The sequence below is a fragment of the Anabrus simplex genome, chromosome 1 (genome assembly GCF_040414725.1).
Source record: "Anabrus simplex isolate iqAnaSimp1 chromosome 1, ASM4041472v1, whole genome shotgun sequence".
Lineage (NCBI taxonomy): Eukaryota > Metazoa > Arthropoda > Insecta > Orthoptera > Tettigoniidae > Anabrus > Anabrus simplex.
Genome location: NC_090265.1, coordinates 284,957,588 through 284,976,285, shown reverse-complemented (window position 1 = coordinate 284,976,285; position 18,698 = coordinate 284,957,588). Strand labels below are relative to the sequence as shown.

Here is an 18,698-nt window from a genome sequence, read left to right as displayed (position 1 = left end):
GAAAAACCTAAAGTAGTATTGGAGAAAAAATTCTGCTTATCCACAATAATACTTGACTGCAGGCCGTGTGAGTGAACTTCACTAGTGCTACTGGGATAAAAACTTTGGACAGCTCTGGTGTAAATTTCGTTGAGCACACATGGGCATACTGATGAAAATTGTTTGCCGCTGCACCATTGATTCCCGGAAACGGCATGGGGATGCTGCAAGTTAATGGGAGATCATTCCCTGAGCCTAAGTGTGCAGCTTCCTGAGAAGTCTCTTAAGGCTGCAAAAGAGAGAGTGTTTTGGAAACAGAAATCCAAAAAGCATTTTGTGCAGAAAATAATCTAAAAAATTATGTAATTGCTAAAATGATCCAGAGATTTTCAGTGTGTCATGTTAGTAAACATTTTTTAAATTCTCCTTTAAATGGTTAATTGCCATGAAGTGTACATTTTGTTTTATGAAAACTGTGATTGCATGGAGAATGGGATTTCCTAAAATATTTGTGATCCACTCTATTTTGCCAGTCATGAAATTAATTTAATGGTATCATTTAAGAACAACTTCTTATTAACTGATTGTGTTCAATTTACCCTGTGAAATGTAGTTTTCTTGTTAAACATTTGAGAGTGTAAACTGGCATATTTTATATTCCTTTGATTTCTTCAGGTCAACCTGTTGCAGTTATCCCACCACCTGTAGTGTTAACACCAACTCTGGCTACCCAGCCTCAAGTTGGAAATCCGCAAGATGCCCTCAGAAGAGCTCAAGAACAAGCGCAGGTATTATTTTCAGTTAACCTAATTAAAAAAAATTCTGTTACTATTTTGAGACTACTTTGGTGTTAAAATTATGCCTCGCTGCGGTACTGGTAAGAATATTATTATATGAGCTTTGGTATGGTTGTGGCTACACTGACTGTAACTTCTCCTGGATTACTCCAGGCAGTTACTGGTATAACCCTTGAATTCATACTTAACACCACCAATCCAGACAGATTTACCTCTTTTTTTTTTTATAACTGCAGATTCCATGACAGGTTATCAGAAAAATTCTTGTTCATAATTCTTTGTGGGTAATAACTTGAACTGTGGATTTTTAATGTTGTCATGAACTTGACAGAAATAAACATTTGGCAGTTGTTTATATTTTTATGAATTACATCAATAAGGTCAACTTAGAGGAAAGTTTATTTTATGACCAGCACATATTTACAGATAAATGAATGGGGGAAACGGGTGCAAAATTTTGTTAGTACATATGTTGCGAGAAAAAGTAGAGCGAAGAAGTCGAGAGAAATACCAGTTGGAAATCTCTGTATGACATAACCAAATGAGGCGGAAGGAATAGAGGGATTCCTTTCTATGTAATCTGCCATGAGTATTGTCTATTTTGTTTCTCTTGGCTTCCTGCCAAGTGTATTTGAAGGTCGTCCTGTAGATGGCAAGATAAACTTCATCTCATTTTAAAATCGTGTAATGACATTTATTACCATCTGTACTACTGTGTTTTGTAATTGTTCTATTGACGTGAACTTTCTGAATGCTGTATTAAAGTCCACTTGGTTTCCCTCATCATCCGTTGCTTCAGATAGTGTTTTTATTTTATTTTTTAAGTTTTAAGAAATACAGCAATGTTCTAGACCCAAAGTGGTAGACTCTTGTTTTGTTGCTCAATCTTCTGACTGTTTACACAACTGCGATAATTGCGTAAGGTGCAGAACGACAATTTGATTTAAAATGTCTTCAAAAGGAGTTGTGATGGCAATGCGCTGGCAAGAAGAAGTGGTGGAAGACTGAAAGAACCTAGAGTTGAAAATACAGAATCTCTCTTATATTTCTTGCTCTAAATTGGTGTTAGTCAGTACTTTACATTATGGAAGTTACAGCTACTAAATAATGCTAGGTAAAAGTAAAAAGTAAACTTGTGTCCTCATTCCGAGGTGGTGCAGCTCTTTCCAGGCACATCCCCATTGGAGGTGAGCTGCATGTACTATTTCAACCACATATCAGCCCTTCTGCCATTCTTAAATTTCTGGCGGTACCGGGAATCGAAGCCGGGCCTCCGAGGAATGCAGCTAATAGAACTAACTGTTACGCTAAGAAGGCGGACAATATTGCTAGGTTATATATATTAAAAAAATTTCAGGTTATCGATCATGGATGTCATAGTCCCTATGCTAGCAATGTATTAGAGGAAACAGAAGGAGGCGATTTTGATGACTCTGGCGTACGTAAAACCTTGCAACCTTAACCTAATTCTGATACTGATGATGCTAATTCACACGACGAAAATTAGGTATTATGCGGATGACCTTGATTTCCACCGATTTATATATTATATTTTTCTTAATCATGCCAGGCAGTGATAAATGTCGGCTTGTATGTTAATATAAAGTAAGTGAGGAAGTTTTGGTATAGATACTGCTTATTTGATATGGTATCGCATCATCATCAATGTCCCAATCCAGTCGCCCAGGTGTGGTTAACTAGTTGCCTCCACTCTTTTCTGTCCTTCCACTTTTCCTGCTTCATTATTTCTTCCACATCCAATCCAGCTTCTCTAATGTCCTTCCAAATCTGATCCATCCACCTTCTTTCTCGGTCTTCCAAATGGTCTCTTTCCTTTAACTTCTTTGCTACCCGTTCTTTTCTCATTCCTTTTACATGTCCGAATCATCTCCGTCTTGCCTCTGTTCTGTACTAACAGTTCTATATTTAGAGGTCTTCTTTGATTTTAATATTTTGAATTCTATTTCTTGTCTTTTTAACCGATGTTCCTAAACATTTCATTTCTGCTATCTTGTCTCTCTTTAGTTACCAGCATTTCTAGTCCGTATCTTACAATTGGTATGAAATACTGTTTATATAATGTTAATTTTGTTCTCTTGTGTACCTTGTCATCGCATAAAAGCTCTGTGGGCTTGATGATAAAATATTGTACCTTTATTTTCATTTCAGGGTTGATTTCATTACTTCCATAAATAATGCTACCCAGATATGTAAACTGTTGTACATTCTCTCACTTGGCTTCTCTTTTCTACAATGCATGGCTACAGCTTTCTTACTATTTACTATTACAATCTCCTTCAGATTTTCATTCCAAATGTACAGTCTCCTTTGTACTTCCCTTTCTCCCCATCTGCAAATCACCACATCATCTGCAAATACCAAGGCATTCACCTCATCACTACTGATACTCGTGTTTTACACGTTTTATGATTTCATCCATCAATATGATAAACAGAAATGGCGACAATGCTTGAGACCTTTTCTTGTATAAAATGTTTGAGTCGCCACTCCCCACTTGTACACTGCTTTTACTCTCATGATACATTTTTATTATGTTATTTAATGATTTTGGTACATTCCTGTTCAGTAAGCATTCCCATACATGTTTTCTCTTAACTGTATCATAAGCTTTTTCCAAATCCAAAAATATGATGATTTCCTTATTCCTCTCTAGATGTTTTTCCATTATCGTTCACACTGTAAATATCAAGTCTATCGTTGATGTATTCGGTCTAAAGCAATATTGTTCTTCCTCTAACTGTGTTTCTGTTATATCCCTCAGTCTTTTGTCTGTGACTTTCTGCATTATTTTTAGCCTATGTGATCATAGGGTTATACCACTATAATTTTCACTTATCTTCCTATTTCCTTTTTTGAACAGTGGTACAGTGCTTCCTTGTTTGCCAATAAGGCATTCATATGATTTTCCAAAGTTCTTTTTGAGCCTGATTTAAATTTTTTAAGGAAAAAGTGGGGTTCATCTTGGATTCGGAGAAATACGGTACTATATTGTTTTCAGAATTAAATTAAACATACGCTTTCACGTTGTATCAGATTACAAAAGAACAAGTAAACCGTAGTGTGGATATCATCTGCGGAAACGCAAGTTTTGAACAAACTGATTGCTGTTTCATACCGATTTTAATGAGAATGGGGGGTTTTCCGACTTTTATACAAAAATCGGTTATAATGGCAATCCGTTATAGCGAGTAAATTTTTCGCTGTTACGATTTCTCGCTATAACGGACTTCTACTGTAAAGGTGTCAAGTAGCAGCCTTCCTATTGCGAAAGCGGGCATTCCAAATACAGGGCAACGTGCTGTTATTAGCTGGCAGCAATTCCCACTGCCCTAGTTCAGTGAGAGAATCAGCCTAAAACTGACTAGTGACGTTCTATTCCAGTCTGATGCAAACATATTTTACAACTTTTTCTGCTACAGGACATTCTGTGATCTCAAAATTGTTTGTCAGTCCACAGTATTCGAGTAATACTGCATCTTACAAACTCGTGGTGATCAGTTACGCCGAAACATGCAGGAATGGGGCAGCGAGCAGCAAGTATTCAATGCAAAATGAAACTTGCGCTACTGCATTAACAGAAGTACACTTCAAGCGGCCAACAACTCTTGCAATGCATTTCGCGGACCGAAAAGCGGCAAGTTTCCGCGAGTAGAGGAGGATCTGCTTAAATATGTGATTTTCTTATGCGACTTTGGATAAGCCATTTCTCACCAAATGCAATATTTTAAAGAATGAGAAATAGCCGCTGCACATGGAATCAGTGTCTTGGATTTGAAGGTTAGCCGAGGCTTGATTAATTTTATGAAGAGAAATGGAGTTCCACTTCGACGAACATCATCATGCCAAAAAATTACGAATGATTTAAACAATTTTTCATCGCTTTTTTATTGAGAAGTGTAAAGTGAAGGAATATTTGATCTCCCTTATAGGAAACGCAGGTCAAGCGCCAATCAGTTTCCATGTGCCACAAAGTCGAGCATTCGATAAGAAAGGAACGTACAGTGTTATCGTACACGCTACCGGAAGCAAAAAAAACTACGATGTACTGCAATGCTTGCTGTAATAGCTGATGGCAGAAGGCTTGCACCTTACATTGTTCTAAAATGAAAAACAATTTCCGCGAGTGATCCATATTCTTATTCAAGAAAAATTATGGATGGCCACGTCACTTGTACAAGATTGCATACGAATGGTTTGGGGTAATGTAGCAGAGTCCCTCCTTCGATGCCCTTCCCTTCTCGTGTTGGATAGTTTTTGTATTTTTGCCGGTATGTCATTGTTATGACATTACATCAATTGTACTTTTATTAGTTCATGTTTATTTCACTTCAGATTGTATTGTCAGCTCGTAGCGGGAAGAATATTTTCCATTGTCAGTACCTCAAACCCTCATGTCTAACTTACCTGATGTGCCCTTATTTGACTTTTCAGAAAAAACTCATGCCGGAATTTTACGCCAAATGACGATAACCCCAAATGAGTTGATCCAGTTGTGTTTATATTATATTTGATATATCTTTTAAATGTAAATGGATTGTAATTCATTTTTAAATGTCTGAATTCCTTGAATGATTTACGCATCCGAAGTTATTGTCTGTATTTTTGTGAAAAAATGCGTTAGTTATGGGAGAAAATATGGTATTATGTATTTTGTTGCATGTGTTGGTGTGACATTAATACTATTATTCGTATGCAAGTCTCATATATGAGAATGATTAGGTACATTTTCTTGTAACCATTATTATGTTTGTTTAGTTTAAGATTTTAAATTTAATGGTCAGTTTGCATTGTAACTGTAGATATATATGCCTTTCATCCTGGTCTTTTTTCACCTAGACTGTGATGGAATATACACTTAAGAAAATGGAAATTGCAACACCATGAAGGCATTGGTCATTTGTGTTCATTTTCAAGATATGGAACGATGCCATGTAGGTATGTAAATAATCAAAGTTTCAGACCCATTGAATTGTTGCTACAGGTCTCCCCACATGATTGGTCGTGGAGGAATCAAGTCCAGTATACGGACACTGGTGTAGCGTGGTTGACTTGCAGTCTGTGCAGTGAAGTGTTCCCCGTCAAACATGCTTCGACGACAGAGAAGAGCACGCTATCAACAGCTGTCGCCGTTTGAGAGGGCTCGGATAACTGGGCTGTGTGAGGCTGGATTATCGCTAAGGACTGTCACTGTACGTGTTGGCCAGTGGGCATCTACGGTACAACGTGTATGGCAGCAGTGGTCAAATGAAGGTACCCACACTTGTAGACCTGGCACAGGCCCAGCGCGACCGACAACTGTGAGAGAGGATCGCCGCATCATTCGGATGGCCCGGATGGAACCCCATGCAACAGCAGCGCAAATTCGAGCAGTTGTGGCACCCCACATTACACAACAAACAGTTGGTAATCGCCTATGTGCAGCTGGCTTACTAGCCTGTGTACCTGCAGAAGGTGTTCCATTGACCCCACAACAGCGACGTGTAAGGCTGGCCTGGTGTCAAGAAAGATCGACGTGGGTCGACGAATGGCATAGGGTCGTCTTTAGTGATGAATCGCGCTTCTGTCTTGCCCGCAGTAATCGCCGGAATCGTGTGCGCCGACGTACCAGGGAGAGGGGCCTTCCAGATCTTATTGTCGAGAGGCACACAAGCAAGCATGGGCCACAATTCCTCAGGAAGCAATCCAGGGCCTTATTGCCTCCATGCCTCGACGAATTCATCAATGTATTGGAGCTTGTGGTGGGCACATCCTGTATTGATTGTTGTCAAAACTTGCGGTCAGAGGGACGTGAAAGTGTAATCGTCGAATCACAACCAAATACTCGTCCTGCATGTTGAAGCATTATGGTCTGGGGAGCTATTGGCTTTAATGTGAAATCACAATTAGTGCTTGTTGAGGGCACTATGACTGCTCGACAGTACGTTGATAGGGTACTCAATCCAGTGGTTGTCCCTATGATGGCGAACATTGCTAATAGGATGTTTCGGCAGGACAATGCCCGGGTTCACACTGCGCGCATCTCCAGAGAAGCTCTCCACGACATCACAACCTTAGAATGGCCCGCCAGATCCCCGGACCTCAGTCCTATTGAGCATGTGTGGGACATGATGGGTCGACAACTGGCCAACCGTCCTCAGCCACCCACAACTCTGGAACAACTGACCCGTGCAGTGCAGCAAGCATGGGCCACAGTTCCTCAGGAAGCGATCCAGGGCCTTATTGACTCCATGCCTCGACAAATTCATCAATGTATTGCAGCTTGTGGTGAGCACATCCTATATTGATTGTTGTCCAAACTTGCGGTCAGAGGGACGTGAAAGTGTAATCATCGAATCACAACCGAGCCTTCGTCCTGCATGTTCAATTGCAGCAATGTAGCACCACTCTTTCTGCATGTTGCAATTTCTATTTTCTTCAGTGTATGTGATGAAATCCAAGGATTAAAAAATGTTCCTACTTTTGGGTTCTAAAAGTTGGCAGGTATGTACTGGAGATTCTGATGATGACCGGCATTGTGTGGTCATTCTACACCTCAAGGGGCTCTAAAACTTCTAACTTTTTAACGTGGATACCGGAACACTTTAAATGGGAAAAATATACTTATATCCAAATAGGACCCAGGATATCACAAGTGTTCGGCAGGAAAACTTATAATGCAAGATTTTGTTAACAAAGTTATACTGTACTTCAAGTGTGGCTTTTAAAAAAATTAGAAAGTGGAGATGCATGTAATGAACAAAAATTTGATTTTAGGAATGTGTCACTTTTGAGTTCTCTTTCAGTTCTAGTTTCGAAACAAAAGGAAAGTGCATTCAAGCTAGATAATTTTAGCTTTTAAAATTCTGTTCCTCAAAACAAGCAGGAGCACATCCAGTTCATGAATATTTGGACTTGTTTGTTAACTTTCCAAATGTAGCATTGTATTTTTTTTCTTGAAGTGCCCAGCATTACAGCCTGGTTAGATTCGTATCCAATAATGTTTCTGCATGTTCATGATAAATAGCTGTTGCATACATGCCAAGTATTCCTGTTTTTCTCTAAAATGTACGGATTTTGAGTGTGTTTTACGATTGTACGGAGGAACAGAGTCACTGTATGGATTTTGAATATCCGCGCTTGGTTTTGCTTTCTGCGGTCAAATCGGATTTGTTTGTCTTGCTGGTAATACGAGATGCAGTGTTTGAATTTCGACTGGTAAATGCATCGATATCACTGTGCTTTTGTCACCTGTTCGGGCTCAACTGGTATGTCATTCACTGATATGTTCCCAAACGAGTAGCAGGCTGTGATTTTGAAGAAAAGAAATCCATGAAAAGTAGCAGGCTGTGAATTTATATGTAAGTTATATATTGGTGTTCTGTGATATAATAATTTTAATAACTGTGTCGTGCTTCGTAGCAGCTGTGATAGGCTTTGTTTTTGTGTGGGTGTTCTGAAACTCTTGCAAGTATGTGGCAAATTTGTAATTGATTTAGTATTTTTTTGGGTTCAACTAAGAAACTATATTATCAGTCTTTTAGGGAGGCATGTTCACGGAAAGTGTTCCCAGTGATAAGCGGACACAGTTGTACTTTGTTTAAGTATTTAATTTCAGGGGTGATCTTAACAAATATTTTACTTGTGTTATTGTTTATAATCTCCCCCCTTGTCGTCCTTTTTCACTATGTCTCAAGTCTTCGCAACACATGCACGTGTTGTAAAAATTTTCCGCTTTCGGATCTTCCAAATTTCTCTTTAGGAAAGTTGGCACCAATATGCTCTTGTCTTTTATAATAACTCTAAAAGTCTTAATCAAGATAATTGATATAATTTTCAGTTAATCGACGAGTATTGGGAAGGAACAAACATGTTTTGAATCAAGTCATATAAAGGTAGATAAAAACATGAAGAGGAGCATGTAATAGGATGAACACAATGACAGATCAGTGTGGGAGGAGGGAGCAATAACTAGAAAACATAAGAAGATGAGGACAGTCTGCACACTGGAGTTTTCAAATAGATCCGTCAAGGTGGCTGCTCAATGAGTGGCGGTACTCAGTGAGAAGAAATGGATGCAAAAGAACTGGGATTTATGAGGGGAGAGCCAATCTATTTGAAGTTTGTTCTTGTACTTATATGCTCTCTTGTTATTACTCCGTTTTCCCCATTGGCCTGTCAGTGTGTTAATCATGTTGTGTAATGTTCCTATCTTCCTTTATACGACTTCGATCAATGAGTTTGCATTGATTAAAACTCTGTTGTAAGATCGTCAGCATAGTTTCATAATTGTATATTTTCACTTTATTTTGCAGCAGAAACAGCAAGAGGAACTGCAGAAGAAGTTGTTGGAAGAGACAGAACCACAAACATTACAGCAGCAAGAGAATATGTCCATTAAAGGACAAAGTGCTAGGCATCTTGTTATGCAAAAGTTAATGCGCAAAGTTGAAGTAAGTAATAGCTTATATAATTGTATGTGTGAAATAGGGAAGCACTACTCACGTGCACTGTATGACAAATTTTTCTCTGCTGCATAAATTTTAAGTCCTTGTGAACAGTCACAACTAGATTTGTGGGTGATATTATTTTATGATATATATCCTAGTTCAGCATTCAAAAGACAATGAATTAATGACATATAGAGCAGTTTAGTGAGTTCTGGGGTTACAGAGAATTAAACATGCCATAAATAGCCTAATTAAATGCCATGTGAGGAGCAACAATTGAGAGTAAGTTGGCCACGAATCGTCACCACGGCGTAGCTGCTATAACAGGGGTGGCCACTAACCTTACTTCTAGGAGCTGCAAATGTAGGAGACAAAAATTGGGAGCAGGTTTAGAAAATGGTTTATAAAATGAAGACACGCTTTTAATTTTATAACAAATGAAGGAACATTTATTTTCTACACTACACACATTATTTTTCAGGTACACATCAAGGAATGAGATTTTACTTTTGAGAAGTTCTTTGAGTGTGTGTTCATTTTAGCTGTTAGTTTTTGAAATCTGGTTGATAATTGGTAAGGGCAGTTTGCACAAGTTCACTTACACATTCATCAGTTAGTTCATATCGATATTTAGATTTAATGAATTTAAGCGTTGAGTACAGTGATTCACACACATAAGTAGTCCCAAAGTTTGAGATTAGTCTCTTGACACACTTTTGTTAGTGGTATTTTTCTTCTGGAACATTCTTCCAAAATTCTATGATAGAAATGCCACTTCGTTTGAGTCCTTTTAGTCCTTTGTCCTCTTGCAGTTGTAGTAGTTCCAACTCTACAGCTGCTGTATCCTTTGTTATTGGTGATGAAACAGAACAGCCATCGCCCCAAACATCAACAGAAATTAACATGGTTAAGTGATCTCAAATCATTAAATCTGCCATTGTTTTTCTCAGCAAGGCCAGACATTTTACTCATGTAATCTTCAGTTTCCACCTGAACGTTAGGAAGGCTTTCAGTAATTTTCTTCAAACATTTGAAGTGAGAAAATGTTTTAGTCTGAAGGTCTCTCCCAAAAAGCTTCAACTTGCTATGAAAGCTAAATACAGTCTGGGCCAATTCAGAAAAGTTGTTCTCTTCCTTGTAAAGATTTGTTCAGCGTTTTTAAATGCTGGACCACATCTGTGAAAAAGCCAAATCTAACAACCACTGGGGGTCATTAAGTTCAGGGAATAATTTTCTTTCCATAAACTGTTTGACTGGATCAAGTAATTCGAAAAATCTGTCAAGAACATTGCTTACTGATAGCCATCTTATTAATTAGTGCCAGGATACATCATCAGGAAGCTCATCATTGTTCATATCTTCTATAAAAGATTTGAACTGTCGGTGTGTTTTGACACTTAAGCGAATACAGTTCCCAATTTTTAGAACTACCTGCGTAATATGCGGGTACTGAAAATATTTTGCTGTTAAATGTTCTCTGTGAATAATACAATGTACAGGTAGGAAATCAGGAAATGATGTGTCAGCATTTAAAAGCCAAATAAGCCCTTGTTTCGTGCCTTTCATAGATGGTGAACCATTGGTAGCAATGTTGATACTGAGTTTTTCTGTAAAATGCCATTCAGGGCTTCTTTAATGTCACAACCACGAGTTGTATCCTTCAAAGTAACCAGGTCTAAAAGTTCTTCCACCACCTCCAATTCCTTTGACACATACCTCATAAATATGGCAAGTTGTGGTTTATCTTTGATATCAGTAGACTCGTCCAGAGCCAGACTTAATGCTGAGCACTCGCTTAGATATTTTTGTTAATTATGTAAAATATCTGCACTAATAACAGAAACTCACCTCTCTATTGTGTGTCCAGCAGCAGGCATTTCATTTATCATTTTCAGCGGTTTCTTATTTTGGGTTCTAAAACAGAAATAACTTGCGATATGTCTTTAATAAACCCCTCTTCTATGTAAGGCTTTTTTGCAATATCAAAAGCCAAGATGAAGCCAGCTTCTGTTGCCAAATCTGCTTCCTTGGTAAAAATTGATATAACCCTACTCTGACCATGAAGTTTTTCCTTTAGTGATTTCAGTTTGGTTTTCCTTAACTGAGAGCCAACAGGAAAATCTTTGTTGAAACCGCCGTGGTTAGTGTCATGATGGCGTCTTAGATTACTGGCCTTGAACTGTGACAAAGTTATTTGACACAAAAGAGAGATTAGCTTACCGTTTCTTTCTACAAAAACGAATTCTTCCACCCAGTCGGTATTAAAAGCTCGATTCTCATCTTCATATTTACGCTTCTTAGACGGCATCACAACTGTTCAGACACCAGGCCACAACTGTACTCAAACTGCACACACTAACTGCACACTGAAAAGTATCAGCACTCACTACTGCCTATTCATGAACGTGATTGGCTTCACCTCACGAAACTGACTCACTGACACTCTCTCCCACTCAAAGCACTATCTAACAGAAGGCGCTGGAACTATCTTCACCTCCCATGTCTTACCACTGGCGTACAGCGCTAATAACGTTAAGCCGCACACCGCTGCTACTGACTGCAGGCGGCCACGAGATGTTGTTAGATTCCATTAATTATATCACTTAATTTTACTGTAAGGTTGGTGTCAAGAGCCGCATGTGGCTCGCAAGCCTCGTGGCCAGCCCTGTGCTATAGCATCATGTTCACTATTAGGGTATGTCATAATTTTTAATAAACTCTGTAGTTATTACTTTTTTTTTTGCTTCCTCTAGATTGTCAGGGGTATTAGCAGAAACTGTGATGATGATACTTGTTGTTTAAAGGGGCCTAACATCTAGGTCATCGGCCCTTAGCAGAAACTAGTGAGATTGCTGCATCACATGGCGTACACATTGTCGGGGATATAAAGGGAAACTAGAGAGGTTGCTTTTGTTTTACACTTTCAAGGCTACATCACATGGCTTACTGTTTATGAATCAATTGTTCATTCCACAGTGAACCAGTCACACATTCAATTCTTAGAGGCTTCAGAAGAAGGCCTAAGTATGATTGTTCCACAGAGCACAGGTAGTTTAGGAAAATGTAAGGTGTAACTCTCTCACAGTGACCCAGGTTTACAGATGTTGTCCTATGTTGAGGTCAAGCAATCTCATCTTGGCTGCGTGGCTCTCGTAGTCTATATATCCTAGTCATATACCTATTTACGCGAATATAAGCCACACCAACATAACACCAGAAAAATATTTTGTTCTCAAAATTCACAGCCAAACATTTCTATAGTGGATTGCAGTGCCATCTCTTGAAGTCATAGCCTCAAGTTTTATTATCACTTGTTGCACACTTTGACGGCCAATTGAAATCATTTTAATAGTTACAAAATGGAACACGGTAATCTGTTATCCATTCTTGTCCTATTGTTACCCAGCTATCATCGTATGTACGTACGGTGCTGAATAATATAGTATATTGTAATACAGTAGTTAATAAATAGATTGGATTAAGCATACAACTGGTAGAAGAAGAACTACAATAAATAATAATAATAATAATAATAATAATTGAACCATAATGACAGAAACGTGCCATGAGAAGGAACTAGGTCAGGAGAATACCAAAGGTTAAGAAGGTAATTATACATGTCTCAACAAGATGGAAAATCCCAGACAAGCATTTGCTAGACAAATTATATAGAGGAAACCTCTGAAGACAGGAAAAATGTGCCACATATACAATATAGAATATCAGAAATACATCAAGAACTTTTGAGTATTAAGCATACAATACAGATCCTCTATATAACATTAAACAGATGGAAATATGGAAGGGATCCGACACTTCGAAAAATGAGTGTATCGGCCGAAGGAAGACATGGGCCACGAAGGGCGTGAAAATGAAAGACTCCCTAGGCCTCGAGTACTCTAATACAGTCGGGATCAGAAAAGAAAAAACTCCAATGAAAGGAAGCAACCTAAAAATGAGAATAAAGGATGCAAAAAGAAAGGTAAATGGGAATAGAGTAGGGCTAGAGCTGGGGAAAGGATTCTCTTCACTGGGTGTAGTTATGCTTCAGGATGTTTTATATTTTATTATTATTATTATTATTATTATTATTATTATTATTATTATTATTATTATTGCAGAAATAGCATTGGTCCTAGAAAGCAGATGTGAGATCAAAGTTCCATTGTCCGTAGTCCAGTTCGTGTTTGAAAATATTAAGTAGGAATAATGTCTCGCTTATTTAATTTGATTTCGTAATAAGCTGACGAAAGCGAAGTTCATCTGGGGCAGATATCGTAAAGAAGAATCCAATGTCAAAATAATAACATGGTAGGTCTTGCTCAACAAAAATCTGAAGAATTTTAGTCCAGATGGGAATGACTAAATAAACGTAGGACAGTTGTGTGGTGCTCCACCACTCCGAGGCGAAGGCAGACTCAATTTTAAAGTGGTGGGGGAGAGAAATATATAGCGGTATAGAAGCATCGAGAAGAATAGAGAATTTAAAGATAAAAATTTCATAATGTTCTGTATTGAAATGTATTACAATTAAATTGAAATAATATAATAATAATTATAATTAAATAGGAATGTAAATCTACATTTCGTATTTATTTGTATTGAATAGGTTGAACTACCTTATTTATTATTTCAATTTAATTGTAAGAATAGAGAAGCTGAAAGCCAGCATGTTCGAGAAATAAGAACATCATAATCACGTGTCGAATAGAGGTTAGCACAAGCACACACAGCAAGCCTAGAAGGCAATGCGTGGAAAAGATGACGACGTCACAGTCACGTGATGAACGGAGTAGGTGGGCGGCAGGTGAGCAGAGCAGTAGAGTGAGTGAAGCAGCGGCGACGTGGTCGGAGAAAGAGCAGCATGCGAGGTTGGAAATATACATAGCATTTAGCGGAGATCGTAACACTATGGAGAAGTGTTTTTTTTATGAAGGATATGGATCTCTCTGAAGAATGATGTGCAGTGTTGCTAAGAGTGCTTTTCCCAATTGTCGTGCTCCGTCCTGTTTCCGATTGACTACTATTTATTACATTCGGAAGTACAACTCGTAACATACGCTAGTTATCAGCTGATGGTTTGGCATGCCATCTACAGAACGGCTTTATTCGGAAGGAATGGCTTCTGCTACATATACACCAACTGCAAATATCAGAGACCATCTGGGAATAGATTTACACTGTTTACACTCAATAGTCTGGAACGAAATTATTTTTAAAAGGTTCAAAAAGATGGGCCCTCAAATGCTCTTGACTACAGTGCGTGGCTCAAAGAGAATGAAGCATGGCTGACGCGACTGACGAGAGATATCAGTGAAGATGACGTCACTTAGAATGTCAACACGCCGGTAGCAAGGCAGGGAAGTTAGCGGCTCAAGGCAATAATTCAAATGAAAGCAGTGATCAGGTTTACTGTGTTGTAGGCCTACTGCTGAACTGATAGAGACAAATGACTGGCCATTAAGTTCTTTTGTATCAATATATAATTATATGATAACATGATACCCTTATCCCTTTCTTCTACGGCATCGAGTATGAAGTTAGATGAATCTTCGTAGCAAGTTTTTACAGCCGTATGCCTTTCCTGACGTCAACCTCACCAGAGGAATTAATGAGATGTAACGAATGACGTGATAGGAGTAACTAAAATGGACTTTTATATGTACCGTAGGTCTAAAAGTCGTGTTCACCACTTTTTGTCTTTTTACGTTTAGAAATACTGTCTTCCGACGAAAATAGCCTGTATAACTTAAGTACATTCTAAGTGGGTTAAATAACAGTATAGAATGTTTACACGTACAATTTATAGCTCTTTATAACCTAGAAGTCGTGTGATCGCTGCAAAAAATTTTGATGTTATTGCATATTGGAACCCCCTTTGTTATTTTTGGCTGTAAAAGTGGTGGAAAAAGGGGGTCTAATACGCGAGTAAGTACAGTATTTGCCCAGCTCGAGAAATCTGCTGAGAGACATGACAGTTCTAAAATAGGGTGTATCAACACTTGCATCTTCACACCAGTAACCTTGTTGAATTTTGTATCGGTCCTAATAGAATACAAAGAGCTATGTATACACATACTTCATTTGAGTTTGTCTGAGAAAAGTTGGGATCAGCCCTGGCGTACCTATTAGTTTCATCTGATATGAACTGTATAATGTTTCTTTACAAATAAAATAGTCTTATATAATCCTCCTTTTCTAACCAAGCAGCCATCTATATGTACCGTAGGCCAATATAACGATATGTGTACATGTTTCAGCGTATCTGGAGGCCATCCTCAGTAGAAGCTCAAATATTACATTTATGCAGACAAATAAAAACCCTGAAGTGTGTGGAATTAAAATACATGGATCATTATTTACATATTAAAAACCTGTTGAGGTGGAAAAATTCTCTCGTCTAAATATTTGTCTGATTGACATCAAACTTGCTAATCCTGTTTTGAAAATACAGTGTAGTGAGGCCATCAAGAAAGGGAATAATAAGTGTATTCTTAATATGTAATGTGGGAAAACAAGAGAATGAATGGATGAAAGAGAAACCAGCAATATGGCGTGAAAAAAAGCCCCAATCAGCTTACTCATTGCAAGGCTATCGTCTCGAATAGTGCAACCTTGTCGGTGTTGTCACTATTGACACTAAGCTTGTGTGTAGCTTACAGCATGTCAGAGCTGATCTGGTTGGGTGGGGAAGGGGAAATGAGGAGGGGTAAGGTATGGGAGGGGGATATTGAGGGAAGGGCGGGTCCAGTTCGGGAATCTTGATAGTGAAACTCGTTTTTATTGCTACAGATTTTTCGATCAACATTTCAATCAATTCCCTTCATCAAAGAAGCATACCAGAGCACTCTGATGACACTATCACCAAGAACGAATTTCAAATAGAAAAGATTCCAGATAAAGCCAAGCGATGTTACAAATATCTCCAATATGTGAACTTGCATCCTGGCATATCAGGCCGCTTGTCCGTTCCCAATACTGTCGGTTTCACAGCTTGCTGGGCACGTTTTGTAATATTCTCAAAACCACGCCCCAGAACTAATTTTGAAAAGGGACTGGCGGAATGATACGGTTAAATCATGTTGAATATGCTAGTGTCTGCAGCTTATTCAGTCAACTAACTCTTGTCTGTGATCCCAAAAATTGATGCTGTGCACTGCTCCAAAAGATTATAAAAATCGTTCATTCACATTAAAGTAAATTGATAAGCGCCAGTGGTGTTATTTTTCCTCGTGGATTTTTAACGACGCACCCCCATTCGGTGTCTTCTTTAGGACGAATCCATTTTACACGTGTACTGCGGAGTTGCTGATAAGACTAGTCTGCGATGAAATTGCTGCCGCCGTTGTTTGATTGTTTTGGGGGTATTTTTAGCGTGCTGGATTCAAATTCATAACCGGGAAGTTTCTGTTACGTACCATTTAATTTTATGAAATTATATTGAATTTTCCTTATGTCATAATTTTCGCATCCTCAAACAGTGATTATGTAAACTGTAATAATTTACCACACACATTGTTATCTTTGAGAAAACTTACATATCTTGTTTTCGTTTCTCTCACATTGCATTAGTGTGTCTCATCTTGTAAAAATAAAATTTTTCAAGCTGTTTTGTGGCGTAGTGTGTTGTGAGTTTGTAGTTCAGTACGAAAGTATATTTACCATGTCGTATCCCTCATGTATAAATGATCCAGACCACTTTTGTTGTATATGTGGGAAATACACATTGCCTAAGCAAAGGCATAATATTATAGATTTTGTATTTTAAAAAAGTCAAATTATATAGAGTATGCATTGATGATCTTCGTCATTGGGTCAACGGCAAACGACGGTCGCTATCTTTTGGAATGCCTATGGTTTGCAGAGAGCAGTCAAACTGTAGTAATGACTGCTACTTCTGTTCGTGTCATGTGAAGGGATACAATTTTAAAAATAAAAAGCAAATTGTGTATTCAGTTGTTCGGTCAGCCATTTTACATATCCCCCATGGGCCTGATGAGCCAATCCCTGTCCAACCAGAAAATCTTGGACAGTTTTCTTCCGAGTCTCATGTAGAAGTGATGCAAAATGAGATGTGTTACAGTGGCTAGCTACCAGGATAGTCTGCTGCAGAACATGGGTGTATCAACCTGAGTGAATTAGCCCTTTGAGAGTCAGGTTTCTTAGCCCACTGCACACCCCAAAATTTAGGTTTTTGCACATGTTTGTAAAACAACCCTCGAGGGGCATTATACTTTAATGAAACGAATGAATTTAACACAGTATGTTAACAAGACATCAAACAATTAGTTTAAGCACAAAAAATGTGAAACATCGTTTTAATAACGTTTTTTGGTATGATAATCCTCAGAACAAGGTACAGGGCAGAGAGTTTTGTTGCACTCCTTACAGTGGTAGATAATCTTTGTGTTCCTTTTCTCTCTTCTTGATATGTGAGCACACACATGGCACTCTCTTGAAGGTGGTCTTCTTCCTGGTTCGTTTCAGACGTGGCGGCTGTAAGACCTCATCCTCACTTTCATTTAAGCCTCCCCTCTTGAATTATTTCCAGATATACCTCCTACATAGTCTTCATCACGGTCTTCAAATACTGAACAATCACTTTCATTATTCATAAGAATTTCACGAACTGTAGCGTCGCTTGTAAGCAAGTCAGCTCGACTTGGCGCAGCCATTTTCATCTCTTTGCATTGACTCGCTAAAGCTGAAGACATCCGCTTAAAAACATTTCATTTCTAGCCCTTCCCGTGGTGATAACAATAACAACGATCAGAAAATAGCCAACAGATGTCGGGAACAATCGTCCAATGACATACATTTACGAAGATATGTCACTTCAAATTCCGAAACAGTTTGTAACTTGGATTTCTCTCATTCCAGTAGAGAAGCCTGGAGCCTACTGAGAAAATTTGGAGCAAGCTCAACAGGAGTTAGAGAGAAGTCAACTATCTCACCAAGCAAAATAGCCTCCCATACAGAAACTGTGAAAAAGAACTTAAGGATGCTTAAACATACCTCTCCAACTTCTTCTGAGTACTCTGAAGCCTTCACGATTGATGAGGTTGATACGGCATTAAAGGACATGAAAGTTCGTAAGGCATCAGGTTTTCATGGAATACATCCTGAATTTATCATAAATATGGGACAGAATGCGAGAAGGTGGTTGACGTGCTTCTTTACCCACATACTTGGGACAGGTATTCTTCCTAAGGAGTTTAAGAAGACTAAAATCCTTGCCATATTGAAACTTGGCAAACCAAAAGATAATACCACAAAGCTACAGACCAATCGCTCTCCTCAGTTGTTGCTATAAATTCCTTGTAAGACTACTATACAACAGAATTAGCATTGTAATTAATCAACATATTCCTATTGACCAAGCTCGTTTTAGGCAGAATTGTACCTGTTGTGACCAAGTCCTTGCACTGACAACATGCGTTGAAGCAGGTTTTTAGCAACAGTTGAAAACCCCTGC

The 18,698-nt window shown here is 38.5% G+C and overlaps 1 protein-coding gene across 2 annotated transcripts in view; it reads left to right on the top strand.

The window, feature by feature from the left end:
* Nucleotides 1-18,698, top strand: part of hfp (Poly(U)-binding-splicing factor hfp) — a 579,337-nt gene that overhangs the window by 433,776 nt on the left and 126,863 nt on the right. For both annotated transcript variants that reach the window (XM_067159786.2, XM_067159787.2), the window contains exons 11-12: nucleotides 655-767; nucleotides 9,089-9,226. In XM_067159786.2, the coding sequence (XP_067015887.1) occupies nucleotides 655-767; nucleotides 9,089-9,226 (251 nt within the window). The remainder of the gene's footprint in view (nucleotides 1-654; nucleotides 768-9,088; nucleotides 9,227-18,698) is intronic.